Source organism: Mobula birostris, chromosome 17 (genome assembly GCF_030028105.1).
Source record: "Mobula birostris isolate sMobBir1 chromosome 17, sMobBir1.hap1, whole genome shotgun sequence".
Taxonomy (NCBI): Eukaryota; Metazoa; Chordata; class Chondrichthyes; order Myliobatiformes; family Myliobatidae; genus Mobula; species Mobula birostris.
In genome coordinates this window covers 62,567,527-62,594,029 of record NC_092386.1, presented here as the reverse complement: position 1 = coordinate 62,594,029, position 26,503 = coordinate 62,567,527, and the positions used below count along the sequence as shown (strand labels likewise).

The 26,503-nt window shown below is 39.0% G+C and overlaps 2 protein-coding genes across 8 annotated transcripts in view; one reads left to right on the top strand and one right to left on the bottom strand.

Moving 5' to 3' along the window:
* focad (focadhesin) overlaps nt 1-8,107 on the top strand; it is a 245,615-nt gene extending 237,508 nt beyond the window's left edge. For all 6 annotated transcript variants that reach the window (XM_072281789.1, XM_072281784.1, XM_072281787.1 and 3 more), the window contains 5 exons: nt 926-1,103; nt 2,230-2,327; nt 3,009-3,260; nt 5,109-5,184; nt 7,572-8,107. In XM_072281789.1, the coding sequence (XP_072137890.1) occupies nt 926-1,103; nt 2,230-2,327; nt 3,009-3,260; nt 5,109-5,184; nt 7,572-7,645 (678 nt within the window). In that variant the 3' untranslated portion in view covers nt 7,646-8,107. The remainder of the gene's footprint in view (nt 1-925; nt 1,104-2,229; nt 2,328-3,008; nt 3,261-5,108; nt 5,185-7,571) is intronic.
* Nucleotides 8,108-12,724: 4,617 nt separating this feature from the next.
* The window catches only part of hacd4 (3-hydroxyacyl-CoA dehydratase 4), a 28,367-nt gene continuing 14,588 nt past the window's right edge, over nt 12,725-26,503 (bottom strand). The window contains exons 3-7 of one of the 2 annotated variants that reach the window (XM_072281782.1): nt 25,674-25,801; nt 23,579-23,691; nt 19,259-19,365; nt 15,920-16,051; nt 12,725-15,129 (exon numbers count right to left, since the gene is read on the bottom strand). In XM_072281782.1, coding sequence (XP_072137883.1) covers nt 15,053-15,129; nt 15,920-16,051; nt 19,259-19,365; nt 23,579-23,691; nt 25,674-25,801 — 557 coding nt within the window. In that variant the 3' untranslated portion in view covers nt 12,725-15,052. The remainder of the gene's footprint in view (nt 15,130-15,919; nt 16,052-19,258; nt 19,366-23,578; nt 23,692-25,673; nt 25,802-26,503) is intronic. The other variant, XM_072281783.1, reaches the window with a different exon arrangement.

The following is a 26,503-nucleotide window of genomic DNA, read 5'->3' as shown; positions in this document are numbered from 1 at the left end:
ACGACTCAAGTGATGCCCACAACGTTATACTGACTAATCTCTATTTGCACCACAAGTTCATCCACTTTATTCCGATTGCTACACACATTTAAATACAGTACCCTCAGTCTGCATATCAGATTCTTTCTTCTCCAGCCCTTGACCTTTCCCACCCACTTGGCTTCACCTCTCACCTTCCGGCTCGCCGCCTCCTCCTCCTCCCCTCACCATTTTATTCTGGTATTTTCCCCCTTCTTTCACAGTCCTGAGGAAGCTTATTGCCCGAAAAGTCAACCGTTTACTCTTCTCCATAGATGCTGCCTGACCTGATGAATCCTTCCAGCATCTGGTGTGTGTTGCTTTGGATTTCCTGCATTGAGGACTTTCTTGTGTTTGCAAACCTTTTGCTGGTGTTGTGTAAATATGGGAACAAAATTGATTTCTTCACTAATTTCCAGTTGGTCACAGAAGGAATTTGGAGAGCGACAGTCATTTTGAGCACATCACATGGTATTGGCTGCCTTTGGAAACTTCGTTCACATTTTTTTAGCTAAGTCACATGGGATTTTTGATCTGTTTACAGTGGACTTCATGAAATTTATGACACTGTTTTTCTGTGCAACTGGTTATCTGCAGCAATATTTCCTGAATCGCCGATGTCACTTTTTACTTTATGACACCCCAGCACTGAGCCTTGAGGCACGTTGCCTCACTAAGCACGGTGCATAAACACAATTTGAAATTCATTGCTTGGCTGTAGGCATTCAAATAGCTAAGGGAATCAGAATTGGTTGAATTTTATAGCATATCTTTCTAGATTGCAAATTTTCTGTGTGAATAATTATGTAATAAAATTGATACAAATTAATACATAGGTTGTGTGATGATATTGTGTAATGATTTAAAATATATTTATCTCAATAATTCTGAATAAATTTTGTTGCAGGACACAATTGTGAAGGTTACCTTTGTCAGAGGTTATTTAGTTTCCCAGGGCCGAGTTCCACTGCTTTGCTTTAATGACATTATCACTACTGCAATCGGTACCTGTTGGTTGGAGGCTGTTACCTGGATTATGTTGCAGAGCTTTTACCAGTCTCGGCTTGTCAGTCACCAGAACACAGGTAAGTTGGACAGCAGAGCCCCAGGACTTGAGAACATCAGTTCCCATATCTTTGCATCAAATCAAATGGTATCCTGTCAATGGTATGTAATTTTACTGGGTACCTTATTCTTAAAAACCAATATTACAAGCAATGTATTTTCATCCCTTCTTAGACCTCTGGAATGCAGTACTGGAGGGGTTTGTAGAGCTAGATATTCTCACAATTCTTATTGAGATGAGCACTTGAATCGACAGGGTATAGTAGACAAAGTGCCCTGTGCTACTAAGTGTTGTTACTGTGGCAAACCTGCCAGGCCATGACATTTAGATTCAACTAAAGTGTGAACAATTGCTATGCCTATTCATTCCTTCAAAGAGTTTTGAATGCAATTATCTGAGATTATGAAAAATCTTTGATATTTTTCAAATCTTCACACCATTCAACATTTCATATAAATACATTGCAACATTCTCCTTGTATGATACAGTGCAGGATTTTATTTCTTGTTAAAGTGTATATTTCTTTATAAATGGAATTCAAAGTTTTGGTGGTACACTTCAATTGTATCAAATGTCCAGAAAACAGAAATAAGGGATTTGGAGCAGGACATGCATTTAAGGTGAGGGGGGTGAGTTCAAAGGAAATATGAGGCGCAAGTTTTTTGCACAGTGTGATGCGTTCCCGGAATGAGCTGCCTGAAGTGGTGATAGAGGCAGATACTGTACATTAGGGATTTTTAAGAGACATTTCGATAGGAACATGAACGTGAGGGAAATGGATCTATGTATATCAGCTAACATTAATAATCTTACATAACAGAGGTGAGTAGCATTGGGTGGCTTCTGCAATATAATACACTTTGCCTTTTGGTGAAGTTTAAGTCATGATTCCTTCTACTTTGTATGTATGGTCTTATAACAGGCAAAACACTGTGGCTTGTGTTGGTATTCCACCATCTGTGCTGCAGCATGGGATTAAACAGTAATCGAACAGGTTTTTAATGCACAATAATATGTGAAGAAGGAAGCAGATGCAGTCTTATAAAGTTAATTATTATATTATAATTCAGTACGTGTGATCTCCCAGAAGCAGATTGGTTGTAGAAGCGCTATTGATGCTTAAGAAATAATTGCTTCTTGTTTAGGTGTAATAAAACGGATGGAATGGCTATTGGAGCTCATGGGACATATTCGAAATATTGCATATGGGTCAGCTCCCACGCAGAATCCCAACTCAAAAGAGGTATTTTTTGAGATTTTCTTTTTAAATTTATAGTATTCCCTCTTTCAAGGAATTCCTATGAAAATTGCCAACCATTATCTATGTTATCAAGCTAATGTTATCCCTATGACATTGAAATACATTTGTACTGAAGTGCATTCACAAGGGATGTGCCAGGAGCTATTCAATTAAATTCTTAACACTGTACCTCGGCGAGGTCTCTGTTGTATGAAAATACTCAGCAGGGTCACAATGTATAAATGTAAGCTGAAGACAGAATATAGTTCATTTAAATTATAGTTTGTAGCATGGCATGTTGCTTCTGTAAAAAATTTAAAATACTTCTTTGCATCATCTAGTAACTAGAAGTCTTGAAAACTTTTAATGTATGATAATGTAGTCTTAATGTTACTTTTAAATATAATCAATCCTTTGAAAAAGTATTGCTCAGAGTAATAGAAGAGTCAGCAGATTAGTTGTCTGTTCCTTCGATGGAATTGTTGAAGTTGATGGATCAAATAAAAACAATAAATTTATATTTATTACAGTTTAATTATACCTGATATAGTTCCTAAAGTAATAACGAATCGTTGTTTATTCTGGAAGTTTCATTTTTAAAAGCTGCATTGGTGTAGAGAATCTTTCTGTGTCTGCTGTAATAGTCCAGTATATTCACCAGGTTTCTTATTTATTTTTGTTAAGGCCACAGACTTTGTGCTGCACGTATTTGCAGCGGCTGTTGCTGCCTGGAGTGATCATGCCACACCACTGATGCTAGGTGTTAAAGCCAGCTCGCTATCCTTGATAGAAGGGAAACATTTTACCAACAGGATGCAATCTCCTATTGGAACAAGTTCCCTGGATTCCTTTGTTGTACAGCAGTGTTTTCAGATTCTACCACAAAGTATTCTATTACTTCTGTCTAAAGAGCCATGGAAAGAGCAAACACAAAAAGTGAGTTAATGCTTCAGCTACGTTTTAATCTCTGGGTACAGGATTTGTACTGTGCCTCCGAATTTAAATCAGAAATAAGTATTGATTGGGCAATAAATATTCACCTTGTTAGTGATTGCTGTGTCAAAGAACTACTTTAAAAACACATGAACAATTGTATTCTTGATTACTAAATATAAATCCATTGGAAACATCAGGCAGGTAGGATCCAAAAATGTGGGAAAGGGAGAGGGCTTCATAAATAAGCAAAATATGTGAGTACAGCACCACTTACCCTGAAGATGTAGCTTCTAAATATAATCATCTAAGTTCCATTTCAAGGGCTACTTATTAGATGCAAAACTTTAAAAAACTAATGTGAATGATATAGACAACACACACAAAAAAGCTGGTGAACGCAGCAGGCCAGGCAGCATCTATAGGAAGAGGTACAGTCGAGGTTTCGGGTTGGGACCCTTCGTCAGGACTAACTGAAAGAAGAGATAGAGATTTGAAAGTGGGGGGGGAGGGGAGATCCGAAGTGATAAGAGAAAACAAGAGGGGAGGGGTGGATCTAGGAGCTGGAGAAGGGAAAGGATCATGGAATGGGAAGCCTGGGGAGAAGGAGAAGGGGGGAGGGGAGCCCGGAGGGTGGAGAGCAGGCAAGGAGTTATAGTGAGAGGGACAGAGGGAGGAAAAAAAGAGAGAGAGAAAAAAAAGGGGGGGAAATAAAAAAATATATAAAATAAATAAGGGATGGGGTGTGAAGGGGATGTGGGGCATTAGCAGAAGTTTGAGAAGTCAATGTTCATGCCATCAGGTTGGAGGCTACCCAGACGGAATATAAGATGTTGTTCCTCCAACCTGAGTGTGGCTTCATCTTTACAGTAGAGGAGGCCGTGGATAGACATATCGGAATGGGAATGGGATGTGGAATTAAAATGTGTGGCCGCTGGGAGATCTTGCTTTTTCTGGCGGACAGAGCAGCGAAATGGTCTCCCAGCCTGTGTCGGGTCTCACCAATATATAGAAGGCCACACCGGACGCAGTATATCACCCCAGCAGGCTCAATGGTGAAGTGTCACCTCACCTGGAAAGACTGTCTGGGGCCCTGAATGGTGGTAAGGGAGGAAGTGTAAGGGCATGTGTAGTACTTGTTCCGCTTACAGGGAAAAATGCCAGGAGGGAGATCAGTGGGGAGGGATGGGGGGGGAAACGAATGGACAAGGGAGTCGCGTAGGGAGCGATCCCTGCGGAATGCAGAAAGGGGGGGGAGGGAAAGATGTGCTTGGTGGTGGGATCCTGTTGGAGGTGGCGGGAGCTACGAGAATTATATGTTGGACCCGGAGGCTAGTGGGGTTGTAGGTGAGGAGAAGGGGAACCCTATTCCTAGTGGGGTGGCGGGGGGATGCGGTGAGAGCAGATGTGCCTGAAATGGGAGAGATGCATTTGAGAGCAGAGTTGATGGTGGAGGAAGAGAAGCCCCTTTCTTTAAAAAAGAAGGACATCTTCCTCATCCTGAGAGCAGATGCGGCAGAGACGGAGGAATTGTGAGAAGGGGATGGCATTGTATTCCAAAGTTTTGATTAGCTCATAACAATTTTGTGAACCATTAGTTTTGACACTGAATCCTCGATTAATCAATGCAGAAAATAATTTTCAACTAGTGCCTTTACAGAATTTTGGAAATAACAACGAATTGAAATGCAACAGCAAATACAAATTTTCAGAATTTAAGGAGAAATGTTGTTTAAATGTGCACACTCGTAAATATTTCAGAAGGACTCAAATCAAGGAGATGGCTATTTTAAAAATGTGATTGATTGTAGGATATTAAATCAATTTTTATTATTTTGTTTTTCATTTCAGTTCATCGATTGGTTCTTTGTTATAGTAGAGAGTCCACAAGGATCGGTACCAGTGAATACATTGAATACGATCAAAGGTCGTTTACTGATTTTTTTTCCCTAAACTATTGTATATCTTTATTAACATGTTTAAACCAGTCTGTCCTTCAAAATTGCGAAGTCATGCTGGATGGTAAATCCTGATAAATGAAATACAAGATGTGCATAGTTGGATCATTTTCTCCAAATTGGTGTTGAATCAAGAGCAAGTTCTAGTAGATTGCTTAATCAAAGGATTAGGTCCTTTTAGATTTAAGATTATACAGTATCTTGATGTTTTCAATCAGTGAGGATACCTTCCATCTTAGTTTTTTTGCCAGTAGAATAGCGGTGGGAGTTCCTCTGTTGGATAGGAGCAAATAACTGCCTTTAATTAAGAGCATAGTGAGAATCTGCATTTGGACCCACACCAGAAGACAATAGAACAAAATGAAGGAAACTTGGGGAATTCAGATTCTTGCTGTTTGTTATGAAAGCAGAACTACTTTCTGTATCAAGTAGGAAATATTTTTATATTACAGCATTTTACGTAATTTTGCCAATGAGCAAATCAGTTTAGGAGCAGGCCTCTGTCTCTGTTCGGTCTTTTGAAAAAGGAGTAGTCAATGTACAGAGCTCTTGTGATAAAGTTCTTGTTCAAGTAAATGTAGTAATTACATTTAATGATATTGTGTGTAACACTTTTGATCTGTATGTTACAGGGAACTAATGGAGCATTTTCATTTGACAACCAGACTGTCTCTTCTAATTTCTAGCATGCCTGCTTAGACTACATTTCCATTGTTTTCATTTGAAGGTTAATACTTGTGTCACTTCAGACCTCAGTTTGTTTTACTTTTCATTCTTTGCTTGTGACATCTTTTAGTTATATCACTTCCAGATGGATAAGTTGTGCTTATAAAGGCTTCATCACCCTCTCTCAACTGAAACTAGGACCATTTTTGTCATTCAGTCTCTCTCACAGGCATTCCCCTTTTACCTATCTCCCTTCTTTACAATTTAAGTATGTTTGATTTCTAACTTTACACAGTTCAGATCCTTGACTTGAAACATTATCTCTGTCTGTAAAAGCAACCTGACTTACTGAGTATTTCCAGCACAGTGTTTTGAATCCATTCAATAAGTTTGTATGGTGATGATAATAAATTTAAATCCCTAATTACCACTTGATAATACCATTGTTTCTATTATTCAGTTTGATCTACATGAAATAAAAGGAGGAAGCTCACCTTATTGCTTTGTGTTATCGGTTTAAATTAAATTATTGGAATCAGAATTTAGACACATCAGAAAACTTCACCAGTACTGATTGATCATTTGTTGAGTATACCCAGTTTTTTTTTTAAAAACTTGTGCAAAATCTAAAATAAGTAAATCTTTGGTAGTTTCTTTTTCAGTGCTTTATTTGTACTGAATTGACTCCACCACAACCTTTGCCTTCATGGAGAGCCTTTTGATTTTTCCTTCAATAAAGGAGGGAGAAATTTGTCAGATAACGCTGAATGAATTTCTAATGTCATCATTTATTCTCCAGGAATGTAATTGTTGCCTTGGCCCTAAGTCACAGTCAGAGCTCCTTTTTTGCTAAAGTTACTTACTGTCCTGGATGATTACTGAGTTGCACAGTTATTAAGTTAGACTGTTATCAGAATGTAACTGGATCCATATTCTATGCATACTGACTGTAGCACATTGACTGTTAAAAGTGTAGCATTTTGCTCATTATCCATGAGCTACTTCCATTGTTCCTCCATCATTATGCTTGCAGATTATGGTGAACCATCATGAAAAATTGCAGTCGTTCATTGTAATGGTACTCAATAATATTGTTTAAGGAATTGAGAGATTTGGACCCAGCAACAATGAAGGAACAGCAATAGGTTTCTATCTCTAAGTGGTGTGTAATTTGCAGATGGTGGTGCTCCCCTCCGTGTGTTGCTCTTGTTCTTAAAGCAAGAAGGTGAAGGTTAGGGAGATAATATCTAAGAATACATGGCAAGTTAATGCAGTATCTTTTGTTGATGGTACACATCATTGCTATTATGACTTTTCTTGGTATAAGGCTATGAAGCTTAACAAGGTATTTCAGCCAAATTGAGTAAATCTAAAAATAGTGATGCATTTGTAGGAGGAAGTTAACTAAATAGATCAATATCAAGTATGCCTGGGCTAAGGATAATTTTATCAATGTAAAATAAAAATGGTTTTAATTACATTTTGTATTTTATAAAAAACTGGTTAAAATCTTTTTCCAAATTTGCAGTATAGCTCTTATTTGCAAATTGATAAGAAATCTTTATGTTAACTAGTTAGCTCTACTTCCCTTAAATTCTCAAGCTGGTGCAATACCGCCTTGGGAGATGATTTTATGTTCATTTGGGGCTTTTGTCTTTAATACATTCTAATAAGTGTCCTCTTTTTATAGCAACACTCTTGGCCCTGCGGTTATTGCCCGAGTACAAGAAGAAGGCAGTTTGGACCCGCACATGTGGCTGGTAGCTGCTAATTTCTTCAGTCTCCTGTTTGAAGTTGATCAGATTAGCCATTTTTTGCCAGCAAGCTAAGGCTCTGTGGGTGCAAATTAAAGGAAGTATCGATTTTTGATGATGCTGTTAAATGGCATAAAGCCAATCCAGGCCATAGTTGTTTGTACTAAAACTGCACATCTGTCACATGTAAGTTGGTGATTACATATGAAGAGATATTTAAACAGTTTATATAACTTAAATTATGTAAATGTAATCCACTTGAAGCCTCACAAGTGTGTAGGAAATACACTTGAAAATGGACTAATTTACCTTATGATTTGAAGGTTTGTTGTTTGACCTGTTAAACTCCTGATTGTCATTTAAGATATTGGCTCCTGGAAGAGCTGTTCTGTTATCTCATGCCAAGATGTATGTACTACAAAAAAAACTGCTTCTGCAAATCAAATTGATGAAATAAAAATAGCAGTTCATTTCCAGAAAATGTACGCTTGAAGGTCTTAAATCATTAGCTTTGTTTCAGTATAACTGGAAAACCATCTCAACACTAAAAATTTTGTGCAATATGCTGTTTCAGGTTGTACCTTTCAAGTTTCGTGTTCAGTGCTTTACAGGTAGATGTTTTTTTTTTAAACCTGCATTTGTATATTAGTTTGAACACAAGACCACACCATAGGGCATTTTGCAGAAGTGTTATTATAAGAGTTCAACTCTGAACCCCTCTTGGAGCAACTCGTATTAAGATTTTAATGAGCAAAAAGATGTAGAGAAGTAAAAGGTGAAAGAAAGTGTTCCAGAAATTAGAGCCTTGGCAGCTGAAGAAAAAGAATTTTTTTTTAATTGAGAATCCATATAAGTGAGGAAGATAGGAGGCTGACCAAGAACCCTCCAACATATCACAGCTCTCAACTGTGCTGCAAAATAATAATCTCTAAGAGAAGGTAGCCCCATCCCCCGCTTTTCCTTGGCTAATTGCAAAGTTTTGAGACGAACTCCAGGCCTTTTACCTTGCCATATATATCTTGCTAACATTTTGTTCCATTCATTGAATTGATTTTGATTAATCTCTATTGGTGGGGTCTGAAAGAGATATAATAGTCTGGGCAGTATTTGTATTTTAATGATTGCAAGATCCTGTTACACATTAAGAACTTAAAGTACTGCAGATCTACACCATCAGCGAGTTGCTTGTTGGTGGAGAACATGAAGGACCTACACATCGTACTGCCGCCTGAGTCGAGAGGCTTACAGTCTAATAGCAAGTGACCGTCTTGTAATCGCAAGACTCTTTTGAACGTTGTTAATGTGGAATGCCGCAAGTTCGTTTAATTGATTTATTGGCAGATGGCGGGGGTGCTGCGTGGCCTTGGTCGTAGTGAGGAGTAGGCTTCAAGCCACTGTGTTAGCTGCTTACAGCTGGAAGGGGAGAGGTGTTAGAGGCAGTGCGGTGCAGCGTCCAGGCTGGAGTCGGTGCTGCCCTCCCAGTGTCCGCTCGGCAGAAGACAAGCCCTATTGTGGTCGACTGCAGATTCGGCGGCACCCAATGGATTCAGGGCTTCAAGCCACAGTATCCATAAGACATAGGAGCAGAATTAGGCCATTCAGCCCATTGAGTATGTTCCACCATTTCATCATGGCTGATCCTGGATCCCACCCAACCCCATATACCTGCCTTCTCACCATAACCTTTGATGCCCTAACCAATCAGGAAACTATCAATTTTCACTTTAAATACACCACGGTCTTGGCCTCCACGGCGATCCATGGCAGATAATTCAACAGATTCTCTACTCTCTGGCTAAAAAAAAACCCCTCCTTACCTCTGTTCTAAAGGGTCACCCCTCAATTTTGAGACTGTGCCCTCTAGTTCTGGACACCCCCACCATAGGAAACATCCTCTCCATATTCACCTTATCTAGTCCTTTTAACATTCGGTAGGTTTCAATGCGATCCCCACGCATTCTTCTAAATTCCAGTAAGGACAGGCCTAAAGTTGCCAAATGCTCCTCATATGTTAATCCCCTTCATTCCCGGATTCATCCTCATGAGCCTCCTCTGTACTGTCTCCAATGACAACAGGTCCTTTCTGAGATATGGAGCCAAAACTGTTGACAATACTTCAGGTGTGGCCTGACTAGTGTCGAATAAAGCTTCAGTATTGTCTGCTTGTTTTTATATTCTATTTCCCTTGAAATGAATGCCAGTATTGCATCTGCCATCTTTACCACAAACACAATCTATAAATTAAGCTTCTTAGAGTCTTGTACAAGGACTCCTTAAGTTCCTGTGCACCTCTGATGTTTGAATTTTCTCGTGATTTAGATAATAGGCCACACTATTGTTCCTTTTGCCAAAATGTATTATCATACATTTCCTAACACTGTATTCCATCTGCCACTTTTTTGCCCATTCTTCCAATTTGTCTAAGTCCTGCTGCAGTCGCATTGCTTCCTCAGCACTACCTACCCCTCCACCTATCTTCATTTCACTTGTAAACTTTGCCACAAAGCCATTAATTCCATGATCTAAATCATTGACAAAGAATGTGAAAAGTAGCGATCCCAATACTGGCCCCTGAGGAATACCACTAATCACTGGTAGCCAACCTTTATTCACACTTGCTGCCTCCTGCCTGTCAGCCCCATCAGCTCTATCCATGCCAGTATCTTACTGATTGTGGATGATCAGCCATGATCACAGTCAATGGCAGTGCTGGCTCAAAGGGCCTGCATCTATTGTCTACTGTCTCTCCTTTGTCCACCCAGCTTGTTACTTCCTCGAAGAACTCTAACAGATTTGTCAGGCAAGATTTCCCTTTACAGAAACCATGCTGTCTTTGTCTTATTTTATCATTAGTCTGCAAATATCCCAAAACCTCAACCTTAATAATAGACGCCAACACTTTCCCATCCAGTTAGGCTAACTGGCCTATAATTTCCTTTCTTTCACCTTCCTCCCTTCTTAAAGAGTGGAGTGACATTTTGCAATTTCCAGTCCTCCGGAGCCATGCCAGAACCAAATGATTCTTGGAAGGTCATAACCAATGCATCTGCTATCTCTTCAGCAACTTGTTTCATTACTCTGGGATGTAGTCCATCTGATCCAGGTGACTTATCCACCTTAAGACCTTTCAGTTTGCCTAGGACTTTTTCCTTTGTAATAGCAATCACACTCATTCCTGCTCCCTGACACTCACAGACCTCTGGCACACTGCTAGTATATTCCATAGTGAAGACTGGTGCAAAGTACTTGTTAAGCTCATCCACCATTTCTTGCTCCCCCATTACTACCTCACTAGTATCATTTTCCAGTGGTCCAATATCAACTCCTACCTCCCTTTTACTCTTTATATAACTGAAAAAACTTTTAGTATCCTACTTTATATTATTGGCTAGTCTGCCCTCAGATTATGAGAACACTCAGTCCTCTTTTATTGTCATTTAGAAATGCATACATGCATTAAGAAATGATACAATGTTTCTCTGGAGTGATATCACAGAAAACAGGACAAACCAAAGACTAACACTGACAGAACCACATAATTATAACGTATAGTTACAGCAGTGCAAAACAATACCATAATTTGATGAAGAACAGACCATGGGCACAGTAAAAAAAAAAGTCTCAAAGTCCCGAGTCCATCGACTCCCGAGTCCCTGATAGCAGACCCAAAAGGGGAAACTCCCTGCCATAAACCTCCAGGCACCAACAACTTGCTGATACCTTGGAAGCAGCCGACCCCAGCCAACGCTGAGTCCATCCGTCTGAAAACTTCGAGCTTCCGACCAGCCTCCCAAGCGCCATCCTCTGCCGAGTGCCTTCGACCTCTCCCTGGCCGCTGAAACACGCAAAGCTGAGGATTTCGAGGCCTTCAGCTCCAGAGATTCCAGTTACCACACAGTAGCAGCGGCAGCGAAGCAGGCATTTCAGAAGTTTTCCAGATGTTCCTCCATGCCCTCATGTCTATCTCCATCAAATCATAATTGTGCATGGTCCCCTACTTGACAGATAACAGATATCATTCACCAAAGTGGCCGCGCACGCTGTCGTCACGCCGCCATCTTCTACCCCCTCCTGGGAGGTTTCATCTATTCCCTTCTTATGACTTTTTAGTTGTCTTTTGTTGCATTTTAAAAACTTCTCAGTCATTCAACTTCCCACTCACTTTTGCTACATTTTCTGTCCTTTGCTTGGCATTTATGCAGTCCTTAACTTCCTTTGTCAACCATGGTTGCCTACCCCTGCCATTTGAGAACTACTGTGAGATATATCCATCTTGCACTTTATGAACTATTCCCGGAAACTTCAACCACCTTTGCTCTGCCGTCATCCCCGCCGGTATCGTCCTCCAATCCATCTGAGAAAGCTCCTCTCTCGTGCCTCTGTAATTCCCTTTATTGTAGTGCAATACCAACACATCTGACTTATGCTTCTCACTCCCAAATTCCAGTATGAATTCAATCATATTATGATCACTGCCTCCTAAGAGTTCCTTTACCTTAAGCTTCCGAAGAAAATCTGAATTATTACACAACACCCAATCCAAGACAGCCTTTCCCCAAGAGCGCTCAAACACAAGCTGCTCTACAAAACCATCTCGTAGGCATTCAACAAATTCCCTTCTTGCAATCTGATATCAACCTCATTTACTCAATTTCCTTGCATATTGAAGTCCCCCATTACAATTGTGACATTACCCTTATTACATGCCCTTTCCAGATCCCTTTCCAATCTCAATCCCACATCTGGGCTACTATTTGGAAGACCATATATGATTCCCAGAATGTTTTTTTTTACCCTCACAGTTTTTTTTAACTCCACCCAGAAGGATTCGACATTCTCTGACCCTATGTCACCACGATCTAAAGATGTAATTCCGTCTCTTACCAACAGATCCACACCACTGCCTATGCCGCCTTGCCTGTCCTTTTGATACAAAGTATATCCTTTTTGTATTAAGCTCCCAGTTATGACCTTTGAGCCACGACTCAGTGAATCATTCAAGACTGTAATCACTTCTGGATCCACTCTGCATTCTGGAAAATACGCTGATTAACATACGTATTAGGTAAAGTATCTATTACATCAGAAGTTTAATAATACAAATATTTTATTTACTGGTTTCTATTTTGCATGGGTTAAAAATAAAATACAAGGCAGAATTACTGAGTTGAAAAGAAAATACAGCAAATACATGCTTTCAGTGAGTATTATTGTGAGTTGGTGGTAATCTGTGGGTTTGCATTCCAATGAGAAAGCAAATTAACCATAAATCTTCCGGTTTTTTTCTGAGACATTTTCCCATTTATTTTAGTTTGGCTCAACATAAAATTTGCTGCTGTTTTATACTTTCTTTTATGATGTTGCATGATGGATAACAGGATGTGGTAGCACACAGTGCAAGTTTCATGTGGTGTTAACTTTGTGTATCAAGTGCTCAGAAGGAAGTTAGCTGGAACCTCAAAGCATTTTTGTCTAAAAATGTTTTGCCAGCTTAGATGTTGGGGAAGTGGAGATAGGTGGTGCATGTGGAACATTATTCTGTGGAACTATATTTTCAGCAACATATCGAGAGTTTTGTAAGTATAAGTATCCAGGCAGGAATAGAGACCTCTTTCCCGAGCCATGCATTTTGAAATGCAGCCTGTGTATACAGTGCAAACAAGATCATTTCAGCTATTGTTGAATGTGCAACTACATGTTTCACACTAGCTGTTGAATGTACAAACTATAAAGTCTGTTGGTTCTCTATTCTCAGCTGTTTGTATCACTTTTGGTTGTGGAATTATAATCACTTCCCATACCCGTTCAGTGAATCAATTAAACAATGCATGTTTTTTGAACTGAATATTCTCACATACCACTTCATTTTGTTCTGCTTGCTTTAACACCCTCCCCCAAAACTGGCAAATTTGCAACTGCCATTTTGTGAACTTTAAACCAGTATAAGTGGGATGTAGAGGCCTAACTATTGTCTATCTGACTGCTTAACTATTTCTATTCTAATGAACGCCAGTCAAACGCTAACCAGAACAACAAATATATCTGGAGAATATTGCATGAATGTTCAACAAAATAATGTTAAATATTGGTACTGTTGAGTTAACCAGATGTTACCGATAGAATCTCACTGTTCATCTTGACATAACTGAACTTAATTTATAGCTAGTATGACTTCAATATATATTCAGATCCTGTTGAATAATAAACCAATTTCTTCAAAAAATAAAGACAAGCATCCAAAAAGCACCTCACTGCAGTCTAGGGTGACAAAGTGCTTCACATGGTATGTGTGCAAACAAAACATTTCAATTCAATTAACAACTTGGTCCAGTTATGAGAAATACTTAATTGCTTCCAACTCCCCCCTGCATGTAGACTTTACTGATTCCCTTATATAACAGCACCTTGCTATATAACGTCACATTAAACAATTACATATTTAGTGTCTCAAGAGCACTATAGAAAGATTGCTGTTGTAGAGTTAATATTCTAAAAGTTTTATTGTAATAGCTAATGGTTATATTTCAGATTCTTTAAAATTAGGTTATTTTAAAAGTGTGGTTTGCCATTTAGTCCATTGTCCTGCTTCCAGGTTTCAGATTCCACCTGAGGTCTGGAAAGCTGAAGGGATGCTTCTCCCAAATTTCCTGCTTTGTCTCTAACAATTTCTTTGCTAAGTTGCTTTTCCCAGGTAGCCTGATTAAGATGCTAGCATCCCACAGATGAAAAAGCCCATAGGTTGTACCTGCAGGATGTAAATAACAGGACGGGCCCTCAGATGATCCATTGGTGGTTGGGGTGTCCAGAAAAAATTGGGGGAAAGGTGCGATGGTCAGAAACTTCTTCGTTGTGGTGGGAGGAGGACTGCCTATTTGATTGATAGTCAGAAGAAGTAGATAGTGATGGGGGAGGGTAGGGTAAATATGGGTTGCTTATTGAACTTGGGAAAGCATTCCTGCTCCTCTTAGCCCATAAACTGTTCTGCAAAGGAATTACCACATACATCTCTTCAACATTTTGGGTTTCGTGGGACCTGGGAAATGTGGCATTTTGTGGTTTAAAATCCCAGAATGTGTTATTAATATTAAAGTGATCACCTTGCCCTTTGAGAGCAGATCAGTCATCCAAACAATATCCTGTTTTCTGGTGAAACTGGAAATGTGTTGGTTCAAGGTAAGTTGGCTTCTTGATTCATGCTATTTCAATTTTAACCTTTGACCTGACAGCAACCCATTCATCTTTGGGAGTTACAATCAAACCCTTTGTATGTGACGCTGCCATATACTGAGCTCTGCTTTACACTTAGTTTAATTGCATTCAAATGTTATATGAGCATACAGAAGCATTATCTCCCAATATTTCAGCAGCATTGTAGATTCCTGTGATGGAGTTGGATGGTTATCGGTTTCATTTAATTTTATTGCTCTTTAATTTTGTATTTTCCTGTGAATTGCCTTCGTTCTTCATAAAATTGTTTGCAGCTGCTGTACATACCTAAACACAGATAAGCCAAGAAATGTTAACAAATACACTAAAAAGGATAAATACTTTTATGCCACCACCACAGTGGTGGCCAAATAATTGTGCATGTGTAGTAGGTCTGGAAACGCCCAACAAGCTGAAATGTAGTTCATTCATTCATATGCATTTAAATATTGGTTCAGCCTCTTTGCATTGTTTCATCTGGTAACTTGTCGCCAGAATTTGCACAGCCTATAGATGCAAATTAGATTGATTGGTCTCATCTATGTGGTGTTTTCTGAGTGGTATGGACCATGTGACAATGAAAACTATTATTTATATTTCCAGCTCTCCAGTAGTATGAATTTCAATCAATTATGGACCTCAGTCATTGCCATTAGGCCATTGGCTTAAGACAGATACAGGAGTGAGGAGTGTGGGTGATTGTCAATTAAACTTTCTATCAGTTTCTTTCCCTTAAGCCTAATTCAAATTTTCAAAATAATATGGTAATTGTTGAAGTGAAAGAAGTTCCTGTTTTCTGGAATGCAAAGAAATGATTCTCATTCTGCGATTTCTGGTCACAATTTCTCCTTTGGGATAATAACGAATGAAAGAGGCTCTTTAGTCTATTTATCCTTCCAAAACACAGCCATCAAAAAAATTGGGAAAAGCATCTATCTTTGTTAATCCACATTGAGATTACTCCATGACACAGGATTTTGGAGTACCAGAATTCACCACCCGATCTGCCTGTGCTTTTTATTTGATGGTATAAATATTTTCATACAGATCTTAGACAGGAGGATAAATTCTTACTTACCAACAACAAGGATTAGACAGTAGAGCTGCAACATATATGGAAAATGCACTGTAATGCCGATGGGTCCAGGTAATTCAGAGGAGTAAGTTCCATAAAGTTCAAAATAGGGCAGTGACTGATAAATGGCAATTACTACGGGTAAAGAAAGAGTTTGTTAGTAAACTGAACATTGGATCTGATTGAAGTAGTAAAGACCTACATGTCTTCTATTCCTAGAGATCTGTAGCACAGTAGTAGACCATTGGGCCCATTAACTGCAGAAATAAAAGCAACACACGTAAAAGTTGCTGGTGAACACAGCAGGCCAGGCAGCATCTCTAGGAAGAGGTGCAGTCGACGTTTCAGGCCGAGACCCTTCGTCAGGACTGCAGAAATAAGTATGCTAACTACATCTTAGTTCTCAGCCTGTTATATTTTACAAGGTTTCACTCATATCCACATGATTTTAAACGTAACAAAGATTAAAGAACTGATCAAATGTAAATTAGAATCCAATTAATTCCCAAGAACTTATTTTTGATACTTGCCCTATTCTCATGCTGTGTAGTCAAGTCCTATTTGGATCAGTTTGCTGGGTACTAATGAGTTTTTGCTTCCAATATCCTTTCGTACTTAGAATTCCAGATTATCACTGACATTCCCATTGGATTTCTTCTTGCTTCTTCTGTCATCATTCTCCCAATTCCTGTAAAATTATGCCTCTGACTCTAGATCTCTCTATTAAGAAAGCATCTATTTTCCAATCTGTTACAAATAACTTTTTAAATTGTTGTACACCTCAGTTAAATCTTATCTTGCAGTCAAACATGCACCTTTTCACTTTCCCTTTCACCTAATATACTCCTCCACCAGCAACAGCCTCTCATGCCTTTGCTGTACGTACTCCAGAACAGTATTTTCCTTCCCTTTTGTGAAGACCAAACCAATGCGTACTATCACTGCAATGCCGTATGAGTTTTCCTTTACAGTTCTTGCATCACCTTTGATCTTTATTCTGTGCCACAGCAAATAAAGAAAAATATTTTGTATGTCTTATTTTATTAACTTTTCCTGATATTTTCTTTTACCGTGCTTTGCAAGAGCCCTCTCTTCCTGGACATGAAATCTTTATTTAGTTGCTTGACCTGTTTGAACACCATCCCACACATTGAAGTGCTGTACCTCACACTTCCCTATGTTAAATTCCATTTGTCAGTTTTCTCATCACATGACCAAGTACAATGATATTTTCCTATGTACTCTAGATCAATTTTTGTATCATTGTGTAGCCAGTTCTCTTTATGATGTAGGCTTAAGCTATTTCATTGACATAAATAATAAAAGGGAAGTAGCATTAAGACAAGTGAAACCACTGGAGACCGTAATTCATTATTATCCTTTGCTTCCTGATTTTGGATCCATTGGATCACATGGCCATTTGCTTAATTGATCAATCTCCCATGTGCAACTTGCCAAACATCCTATTAAAATCCATACTGACCACATTAATTGCATGACCCATTATCTTGTCCCCTTCTCAAAAAAAATTTAAATTCATCACACAGAACCTTCACTGCCTTGATCAATCTGTGCCCTTCCAAATGATTTTTGTGTTTCCAATAACTTACTGACAGCAAGTTTAGTTAGGCTGTTCTGTAATAATAGTCTATATTTCACCTTTTTAAATAAAGACGCATCTTTTACAGATTCAGTGAAACTATTATTTGTGGTCCACAGACCATCAAGATTTCCCAGCTTATTCTGATAAAATGGAATAAAGAAAATAGTGGTCTCACGCACAGTTTGTGGTTCTGGAGGCAAAGTATACTATGGTACAAAGTGGTTGGATATAGGCTCACTTCTGCACTGCTTTTGCTTACCTCTTCCCCAACCCCATCCAAATAGTTATATGTCTCTGAGATATGTACAAAGGACTTGCTCACCATTTCCCTGCAGGGGAGACACTAAAATAATTTGAGGGATAGCCACCCTCGGTTGGCTGCAGTAATCTGATTTAGAGTTCTGGACAGAGCAAAGTTAAAGGATTTGTACAAATTCCATTTTGCATTTTATGGCTACTGAGCAACACAGTGTACTTAAAAGTGCCTTTCACCGCTGGTTGAGATCCTGGCCAGAAATAAAGGATGAAAGTCTTGTCACTCGGAGGCACAAATGAATTGTGACAGACTCCACCCAGTTTCCAGTCAGAATAAATCCACACTACAGAACTGGTCTGAAAGGACTGTTGAATATGACAAGTCTCAGTTGACAGGCCCAGACTGTGGAGAATTGAAATGTCATGCTTGTATAGTAGAGGGTACTCTTCTGAAGCATAAGTTGAAAAGCAATCACGTTGATAGGTCAGGGCAATGCAACTGAGGCCAACCACACAAAAAACATCTAAGTTATCAGCAGTAGAAGCAAACAAAATAATAATTAGTTTGGTTTTATTTACTCCCTTTTCTTTTGCAGTTGTCACCCTTTGCTGCTTGTTATTGTGGTCCAGGTGCTACATTTCAACTTCACCTTCAAATTCTGCCATTTTCTCATTTGATGCATGGGGTGAAAAGAAACATTTTTGTGAAGTTTTAAAACTTTTTTAGGTTTTTTTTTCCCCAACATTGAATTCATATCTGCCACTTTGTTGCAAATAGGCCCAAAGCAAAACTAATCTTTTCCATATCTTTCAAACTTCTTTGATTCCCATAAGACCATATGACAGAATTAGGCCATTTGGCCCACCTAGTCTGCTCCAGCATTCGATCATAGCTGATTTATTCCTCCCCCCACCCCTGTTCTCCTGTCTTCTCTCCATCACCTTTGACATCCTTACCAATGGCACAAGATGTTGCTAATAAGGCACAAATTCCTAATCCACCATTAACATTTACAATCAAATTAATAAATAGAGTTTGATTATGGAAACTTCAGTCTCAATAGTTTACCATTTCCAACGACACTGCCTGCAGGTTTTATAATGTTCCTTTCCTAATGACTTAGGGGAACAATTTACTCTCTAATAATTTACTTGTATACAAACAATTTCATCTTTACATTATCTTATAGACTTGAAGTCACTCTTTTGTTTACAGTTCCATCTGTTTATAGAAGTAACTAAGTTCTTAAAAGAGAAGTAACCTATTTTATTTGAAAATTTAAGTATCTTCCCTCAGAAGAGTTATGTTCTTCAGCAAGACCGTAGATTTCGGAGTAGATATGCCCTTGGTAAAGTAGGGAGAGAATAGCATAAGATATGGATGACTAATAGATGAAAACAATTTCAATTTCAATATAGGCCCAAATCAATTCCATAGCAATTATATGTAACCAAAGGTAATAGACATATATTTATAAATATACCTTCAGCCAGGATTATTGAAGGGTAAAGTGGCACCCAAAGGGAATGATAAATCCATGACAAAATATAAAAATCACTTCCAATACTTGTTAACATGTTATGTGTATACCTGTTAATTACAAGAAAATTATACATGTTATTTCAAAACGTATTTTAAATGCAAAATTTAACAGTGGACCAATCACAGGTTATAATGTAATTTCAAAGTACCTCTATCTTCACAGGGAAACAATTCAAGATCCATAAGAATATTATTAGAAAGTTGTACTAATTTGATCTGAATATTCTCAGGAGGAGTCTGCTCCTCCTTGCCATCACGGCTGATTTGTTATCCCTCTCAATCTCATTCTCCTACCTTCTCCCTGTTTAGTTGATATGTTTTTTTGCCTAAAATGACTTTAAAAAATAAATTCATGCTTACAGTAAAGATAATGGTGCTTGCAGTTAATTAAGCAGAAAAGATACATTTTCAGTGGCAGGTAGTTACAATATGAAACTCAAAACACAAGAATTTGTCTAAGTTGCACCATTCTATTATTAGTTTTTAATCAATTTTTGTGTAATTTGCATTATCATTGAAATCTGTTGAATAACATGTTGCAGTATAAAAACTAATTTGCAACTACGATTAAAATTATGTATGCTAATTACTGTCAATGGTCCTTATTTGCATTGACAGTTAACTGTTTACAAATATGTTTGTCCATTCTGTGTCTTTCGTCTACTCTATCTTAAGTTAGGTCTCTACTCAACTTCCCATTTTCTGTCTGTACTGAATTTGATATTTTGTTCATCCACTTTAATGTATAGATCCTTACCAGCCCGTTCTGTTAAAATCTGTACTCTTCAGTTTGATTGATGAAAGAAATACCCAGCTGCACATCTTGTTCATGCAGTTCTAGATGTCAAATTTACTCTGACATGATTGCCTCAAATGTTCATCAGCTTGCAAGATTAAAAGAAATCTTACTGTGCTAGAGCAGATTTAATTATGGTAAATGGCAAATGATGCAGATGTAAATTATGGCCCTTTTGCAAACATTAAAAGTTCCCTTTTTTTTGTTCTGCCCATTTTCCTCTTCGTTATATGTTCATATCGTCTACAGAACCAAAAGTCTGCACTAATGAGCAGTTTCAAGTTCCTGGGTGTCAAGATCTCTGAGGACCTAACCTGGTCCCAACCTATAAAGGTACAATTCTAATCGGGCTAAATTGCTTGATTCTGTGCTAGAATCTCAAAGTGATCCTTTTTGGAATATGACTCTCCTTCAATAGGCTGTCAGCTAATATTTTGCCAAAATGAGTAACTTATAAATTATTGACTAGTCATAGTAACTTAATTAAAGCAGAGGTTTAAGTGGGCCGAAGATGTCACACAAAATAGCCCCCTGATTTAAAAAGGCAGTAACAAGCAAACACTAATATAAGTGCTGAAATTTCTCTTAAATTTTACAAGGACATGATGATTGAGTTGAGCAGCCTACCTCCTAAAGTAACAAAAATAATTTTCTCTGTGTTGTACAGTTAAGTGTGATTTGAAAATTTTACACTTTTCCAGAATCATTGTTGTAATAGACTCAGAAGAGAGGCATTTGTATTTAGACAAAGCTTCATACTAACACAGTACTAAAACGTTATTTAAGCAAGCAAGCAAAATGAATATTCTAAAAATGTAATCAAGTTGTAATTATGAAGTTAACTCCTTTATCTAAGCATTTCTGAATGAAGTATTTTTCTCAACATTTCTCTATACTGCAAGAAGTTCTAATAAATGGCTTGCTCATTGAACTTGCCAATATTCAGTACTCTATTCCTCTATGTGCAATCTTCTCTGAGGGGTTCCACATTGCTTTAAGGTAACTAATATACGAGTAGAGACAACTTGAGATTTTTTATAAACATGCATTCCAGATCACAGAAATTCAGCACTCTTTCAGTTAGAGATGGTAGGAGATCCAATAATTTTCGAAAAGAAAATTGCCTTCATACTTTTATGCAGATAGGAATGTTGTATTTACAGAATTGAGGGAAAGGGCAGAAGGAAAACTATTGAAAAGTTCAGTGAAGGAGCTATCAAACAGGTTATGTACTAAGTGGACTTTATTGTGAATCATAAATAAACTTTAGAAAGAATGGGAATATAAGATAGCATTGGTTAAGGGCATCAAGGTAGCGTAGGGGTTAGTGCAATGCTGTTACAGCTCGGGATATCGGAGTTCAATCCTGCATCCTCTGTGATGAGTTTTTACGCCCTCCTTGTGGAATGTGTGGGTTTTCTTCGGGAGCTCTGGTATCCTCCCACAGACCAAAGATGTACCGGTTAGTAGGTTAATTGGTCATTGTAAATTGTCTGTGATTAGGCTAGAATTTAATCGGGGGTTGCTAGCAGCATGGCTTGAAGAACCAGAGGGGTCTAAATAAAACAAGAGATGTCTTACAGTGAGATGGGTTAAATTCCCTCCACTGTGGATCATGTCAAAGTTTGCCAGGCAGTTAACCCGTGATGACGGAATGTCAAGAGTCATGAAACAGCACTGTTTATTTAATATTTTGTTCATTGAGATACAGCATGGACTCAGCTCTTCCAGCCCTTCGAGCCACGCCATCTAGCAAGCCCAGCATCACGAGACAATTTATAATGACCAATTAACCTACCAAGCGGTATGACTTTGGATTGTGGGAGAGAACTGGAGCACGTGGAGGAAACCCACGTGGTCACGGGGAGAATAGAGAAACTCCTTACAGACAGCAGTGGGTGTTGAACATGGGCCGCTGGTACTGTAAAGTGTGGTGCTAATCACTAAGCCACCATGCCACCCCAATTGTCTTCGTTTTAATGATCGTCCTTCCACCAGACAGGACATGGTTAGTAAAAAATTAGGTTAACGGATTGTGACTCCTGTTCCTTTAAATTTTTCAGTACTGAAGTAAGACCATGGATAATGTTCCCACTAAAGTCACAAGGGACCTAATTAACAAACTAAAGGCAGAATTTGATGATGATGACAGCACATGGCTTCAAGCAAGAGAGGCTAGAGCAGTGGGGTTCCCAGCAAGTGATCTGAGAAAGGATCTAATAATCCTTCAGTGGCTGCTTTCGTACTATTATGACTGGACTCCCAACAGACCTGGGTTGCTGTTACTCAGCTCTTCAAGGATGCCTTCAGCTTTCATTAGATAACTGCTGGCCTTACTACCAATATCCAGCCAGCCCACTCCTTTAATGGGCTTTATCCAGTCATCAGCCTCCACACCTTTCATTTAATGCTGACAATTACATTCCCTCTACACACATTCGGATTCTTCACTTCTCCTTCCATTACAAATGAGAAAATCTGCAGAAGCTGGAAACCCAAGCAACGACTTTGGACTGTGGGAGGAAACCGGAGCACCTGGAGGAAACCCACGTGGTCACAGGGTGAATTTACCAAAAAAAAACTGCTGGAGGAACTCAGCAGGCTAGGCAACATCTGTGGGGGAAAAAAAGAGTACAGTTGACATTTTGGGCCAAGACTCTTCACCAGAACTTATGAAGGCTCTTGGCCCGAAACGTTGACTGTACTCTTTTTTTCCATAGATGCTGCCTGGCCTGCTGAGTTCCTCCAGCATTTTGTGCGTGTTGCTCCTTCCATTACAATCCTTCTCTTTCGTTTACCAAGATCATTGACACCACTCCTTTGCCCTTTCACTTAAACTCAAGTTCCCTGTTCATTGTATTTCATTAGTAGTCTACACTGCTGTCCTTTCTTTCCTGCCTTTCGTCATTATGAACCTTTACTCCTTTGATTTAATTGATATTAATTCACTATCTCCCTTTTCATCATTATCCATTACCACTATGGAGATAAGAAGAGATCTACTGTGATGCTCCATTTGCCCCAAATGGAAGCACATATGGGACAGAAGTATTTGAGGAAGAATAGTTTAACAGAAATTTAAAAACTGCAGACTTGGAATCTGAACCAAAAACAGAAAATACTGGAAGCACACAGCAGGTCTGGCAGCATCTGTGGAAGGAGAGACAGTTAACGTTTCAGGTCCAGAAGGGTCCTGGCCCTGAATTATTAGCTCTTTCTCCCTCTGATGCTGCCTAATCTGCTGTGTGTTTCCAACACACAGGTGCAGTAGTGAATATTTTAACTTGGTTTCCAAGACATTGGTGCAAAAAAATCACATGATTTGTCAGTTCTACAAGGCAAACGAGGATCTCCCTTTGGAATCTGTGCTCCATCTATCTGCTAGCTATGAATTTTGCTTGTGGAAACACAAATAGAGATTTTGCAAAGTGTGCTGAAGGTCAAACAAGTACTCCAATTACTCACTTGATTACATCCAGAGTGTTCCAGAAGACAAACAAGGCCCAAACAATGCTCTTGTTTTGCATCTCTTCTTGACTAGCTATAACCACGTAAAGGATCACATTCCTTTCAGTCAGCTGAAAACAGAAAACAGCTGCATTAACTAATCTTTCTATTCATTGAGCTTGTAAATGAAGTTTACATTAATGATCAAGCAATTAGAAATGAAGATGATTTTTTAAACCAGGAAACACTGGAAATATTCAGCAGTCAGGCAGTATTCATAGAGAGAGAAAGAGAGTTCCTTTAAACATTGTATCAGAACTAGGAAAATACTACAGTGGCCCAGCTCATAGAGCTGCTGTCTAAAAGCACCAGAGCTGGGTTAAAACCTGACTTCAGGTGCTAAGGGGCGTTTGCACTGTGACTATGCACTTCTCTCAGGTGCTCCAGTTTCTCCCCACGTGACAAAGTTGAGTGGGTCAGGTTAATTGCCCACTGTAATTTGCCCCTATATGTAAATGAGTGGTAGAATCTGGGGAAGTTCATGAGAGTGTAAGAAGAATAAAAAAGAGGGATGAATGGAGGACGAGCGTAGATGGGTGGTTGATGGGTGGCGCAGGCTTGGGAGGCCAAAGGGCCTGTTTTTGTCCTGTATCTTTCAATGATTGTATGGCTAACTGTGCTTTTAAGTTGCAGAGAATGGGGAGAGGTGAAGAGAACAGAGCCATGTTTGTGATGGAGTGGAGACAAAAGGAGTTTAAGGACGCAAACAGGGTTGCACCAACTGGGAGAGTAGTGTGAAAGCTTGTTATGACAATCTGTCTGGAGAAATAACTAGAGTAACATTCAACGAGTTAAATGAGAGCTTTATCCCAGACCTGCTTCCCTTGCTGTGACATTTTATTCACAAATTAGCCCAACCTCATCAGTAAGAATTGTACTTAAACTGCGGCCGGCCATAAAGGACCAAATTGAAGTTCACTGTTACTTTAAACCAGTGATGGAAAGGTAATCGATTTGATTGACTGGATATCTCCATTGTCTGAAACAAACAGTTACAGCTTCATATTGAGCGGGTTCTGGCAGAATAGATGGAGAGAAATTATTCCTGTTGACAGGAAGGTCAGTAATGTGACACACATTTAAGTTAGTTGGCAAAATCACTGAAGCAGACAGAACATAAGATGATGATTCTGAAATACACTGCCTGAAGAATGAGGAAGGGTGGATAGAATTCTTCAAGAGGCAACTGTAGCTTAAAATAGGATTTGTAGGATAAACTGTAGGAAAGAGTAAACTGTGTTGCTTTTTCAAAGACTGGAGGTTCAACGATATACACCATTGTAGGAAGAAAGAAATCTTGTGCTAATCCAGGAGACTGTATGTTGGAAGTGTTCTCCCCCTTTGAGTTTTCTAGTCATGGAGCACTACAGCACTAAAACAAGCCCTTCGGCCCATCCAGTCTGTCCTTCTGCCATCTAACTGCACCTGGGTTGTAGCCCTCCATACCTCACTCCTGCGTGTATCTATCCAAATTGTAATTTGTCCTGTGATTAGGCTCAGATTAAATGGGGGATTGCTGGGTGACAGGGCTTGAAGGTTTGAAAGGGCCTATTCCAGCTAGCTCAATAAATAAATAAATGATTAAATGTTGCAATGAACCCTCATCCACCACTTTCACTGGCAGCTCATTCCACACTCTCACCATTCTGAGTAAAGAATTTCTTCTCCCTTATATTCCCTTAAATATTCCACCTTCCAATATAAACCTATGACCTCCAGTGCTAGTCACACAATCTCATGTATAATCCTCGATCTATAACCCTCATAATTTTGTTTACCTCTATCACATTTCCCTCATTCCCCTACATCCAGGGAATAACGTCCTTTCAGAAAAGCTCAGCTCTTCTGAATGTTTCCAGTCTATTTGTTTCACTTCAGATTTTCACCATGCAAAATATTTTGGTTTTACTTTATCCAATTTTCACATATAATGTACATTGCCCTTTAACAGATGAGAATTTAAAGTCATATAGTTTATATTGTCCAAAGTGACTATTTCAGCAACGTCTTTGATAAAAGCAAACAAGCAGGGATGTAAGAGTTCACTTCCTACCTGTAAGAATCGGGGAAGGAATGGGCCACATTCAATGCCAATGATTAGATGGATCAACTCCAGATTCGAAAGCAATTGACAAGAACACATCACAGCTCCTATGGCATAATACGTGTCCACGAGACTGTCTTAAATAAAGCCACAGAATGTTATTTTCCGGTTTCAACGGTTGGCTAGAGTCAAAAATAAATTTTGGAACCGATGCTCTGAACCTTTGGTTACAGAGATGTGCCCACAGAAGTCAGGCAGCAGAAACTCTCCCCATGAAGGAGCACTATCTAAAGTAGATAATCTTGTGATAGACACAGAGTGGAGGATAAAATGGCACATTGGGTCTTCCGCTGATAGCATCTTGACTCAGTGATGTCAGCTGATTTCTAAGTGGTTCGCTTCGCTGCATATTGTGACAAAGGAATTACAGGGGAGAGAGAGTAAACCAAGGAACGTAACAAAAGGGGAATAGATTAGATTGATCTGCTGGAAACTGGCAAAGATCTGGTGGGTGAACCACATTCAACTGTTTCATCAATAGGCTGCACTCTATAGGGGTCAAAGTAGACAGGCTTCGTTATGATTACACATTCCTCAGACTATGAAGTTCACTATGACTGCGTACAAAGAGGCTGGACATTATTCAAGGTGAGCTACTATGTGGCAGGTAACATATATGCTGTGCAGATACCAGACTATGACAATCTCCAACAAGAGTGAGTCTTTACACTGAATAATATTTTCATTGGAGAAGCCTGCCCAACATCTTGGGATCACCATTGACAATGAACTTCACTGGATCAGCAAGTTAAATACTATGATCCAGAGCGAGATTTGAT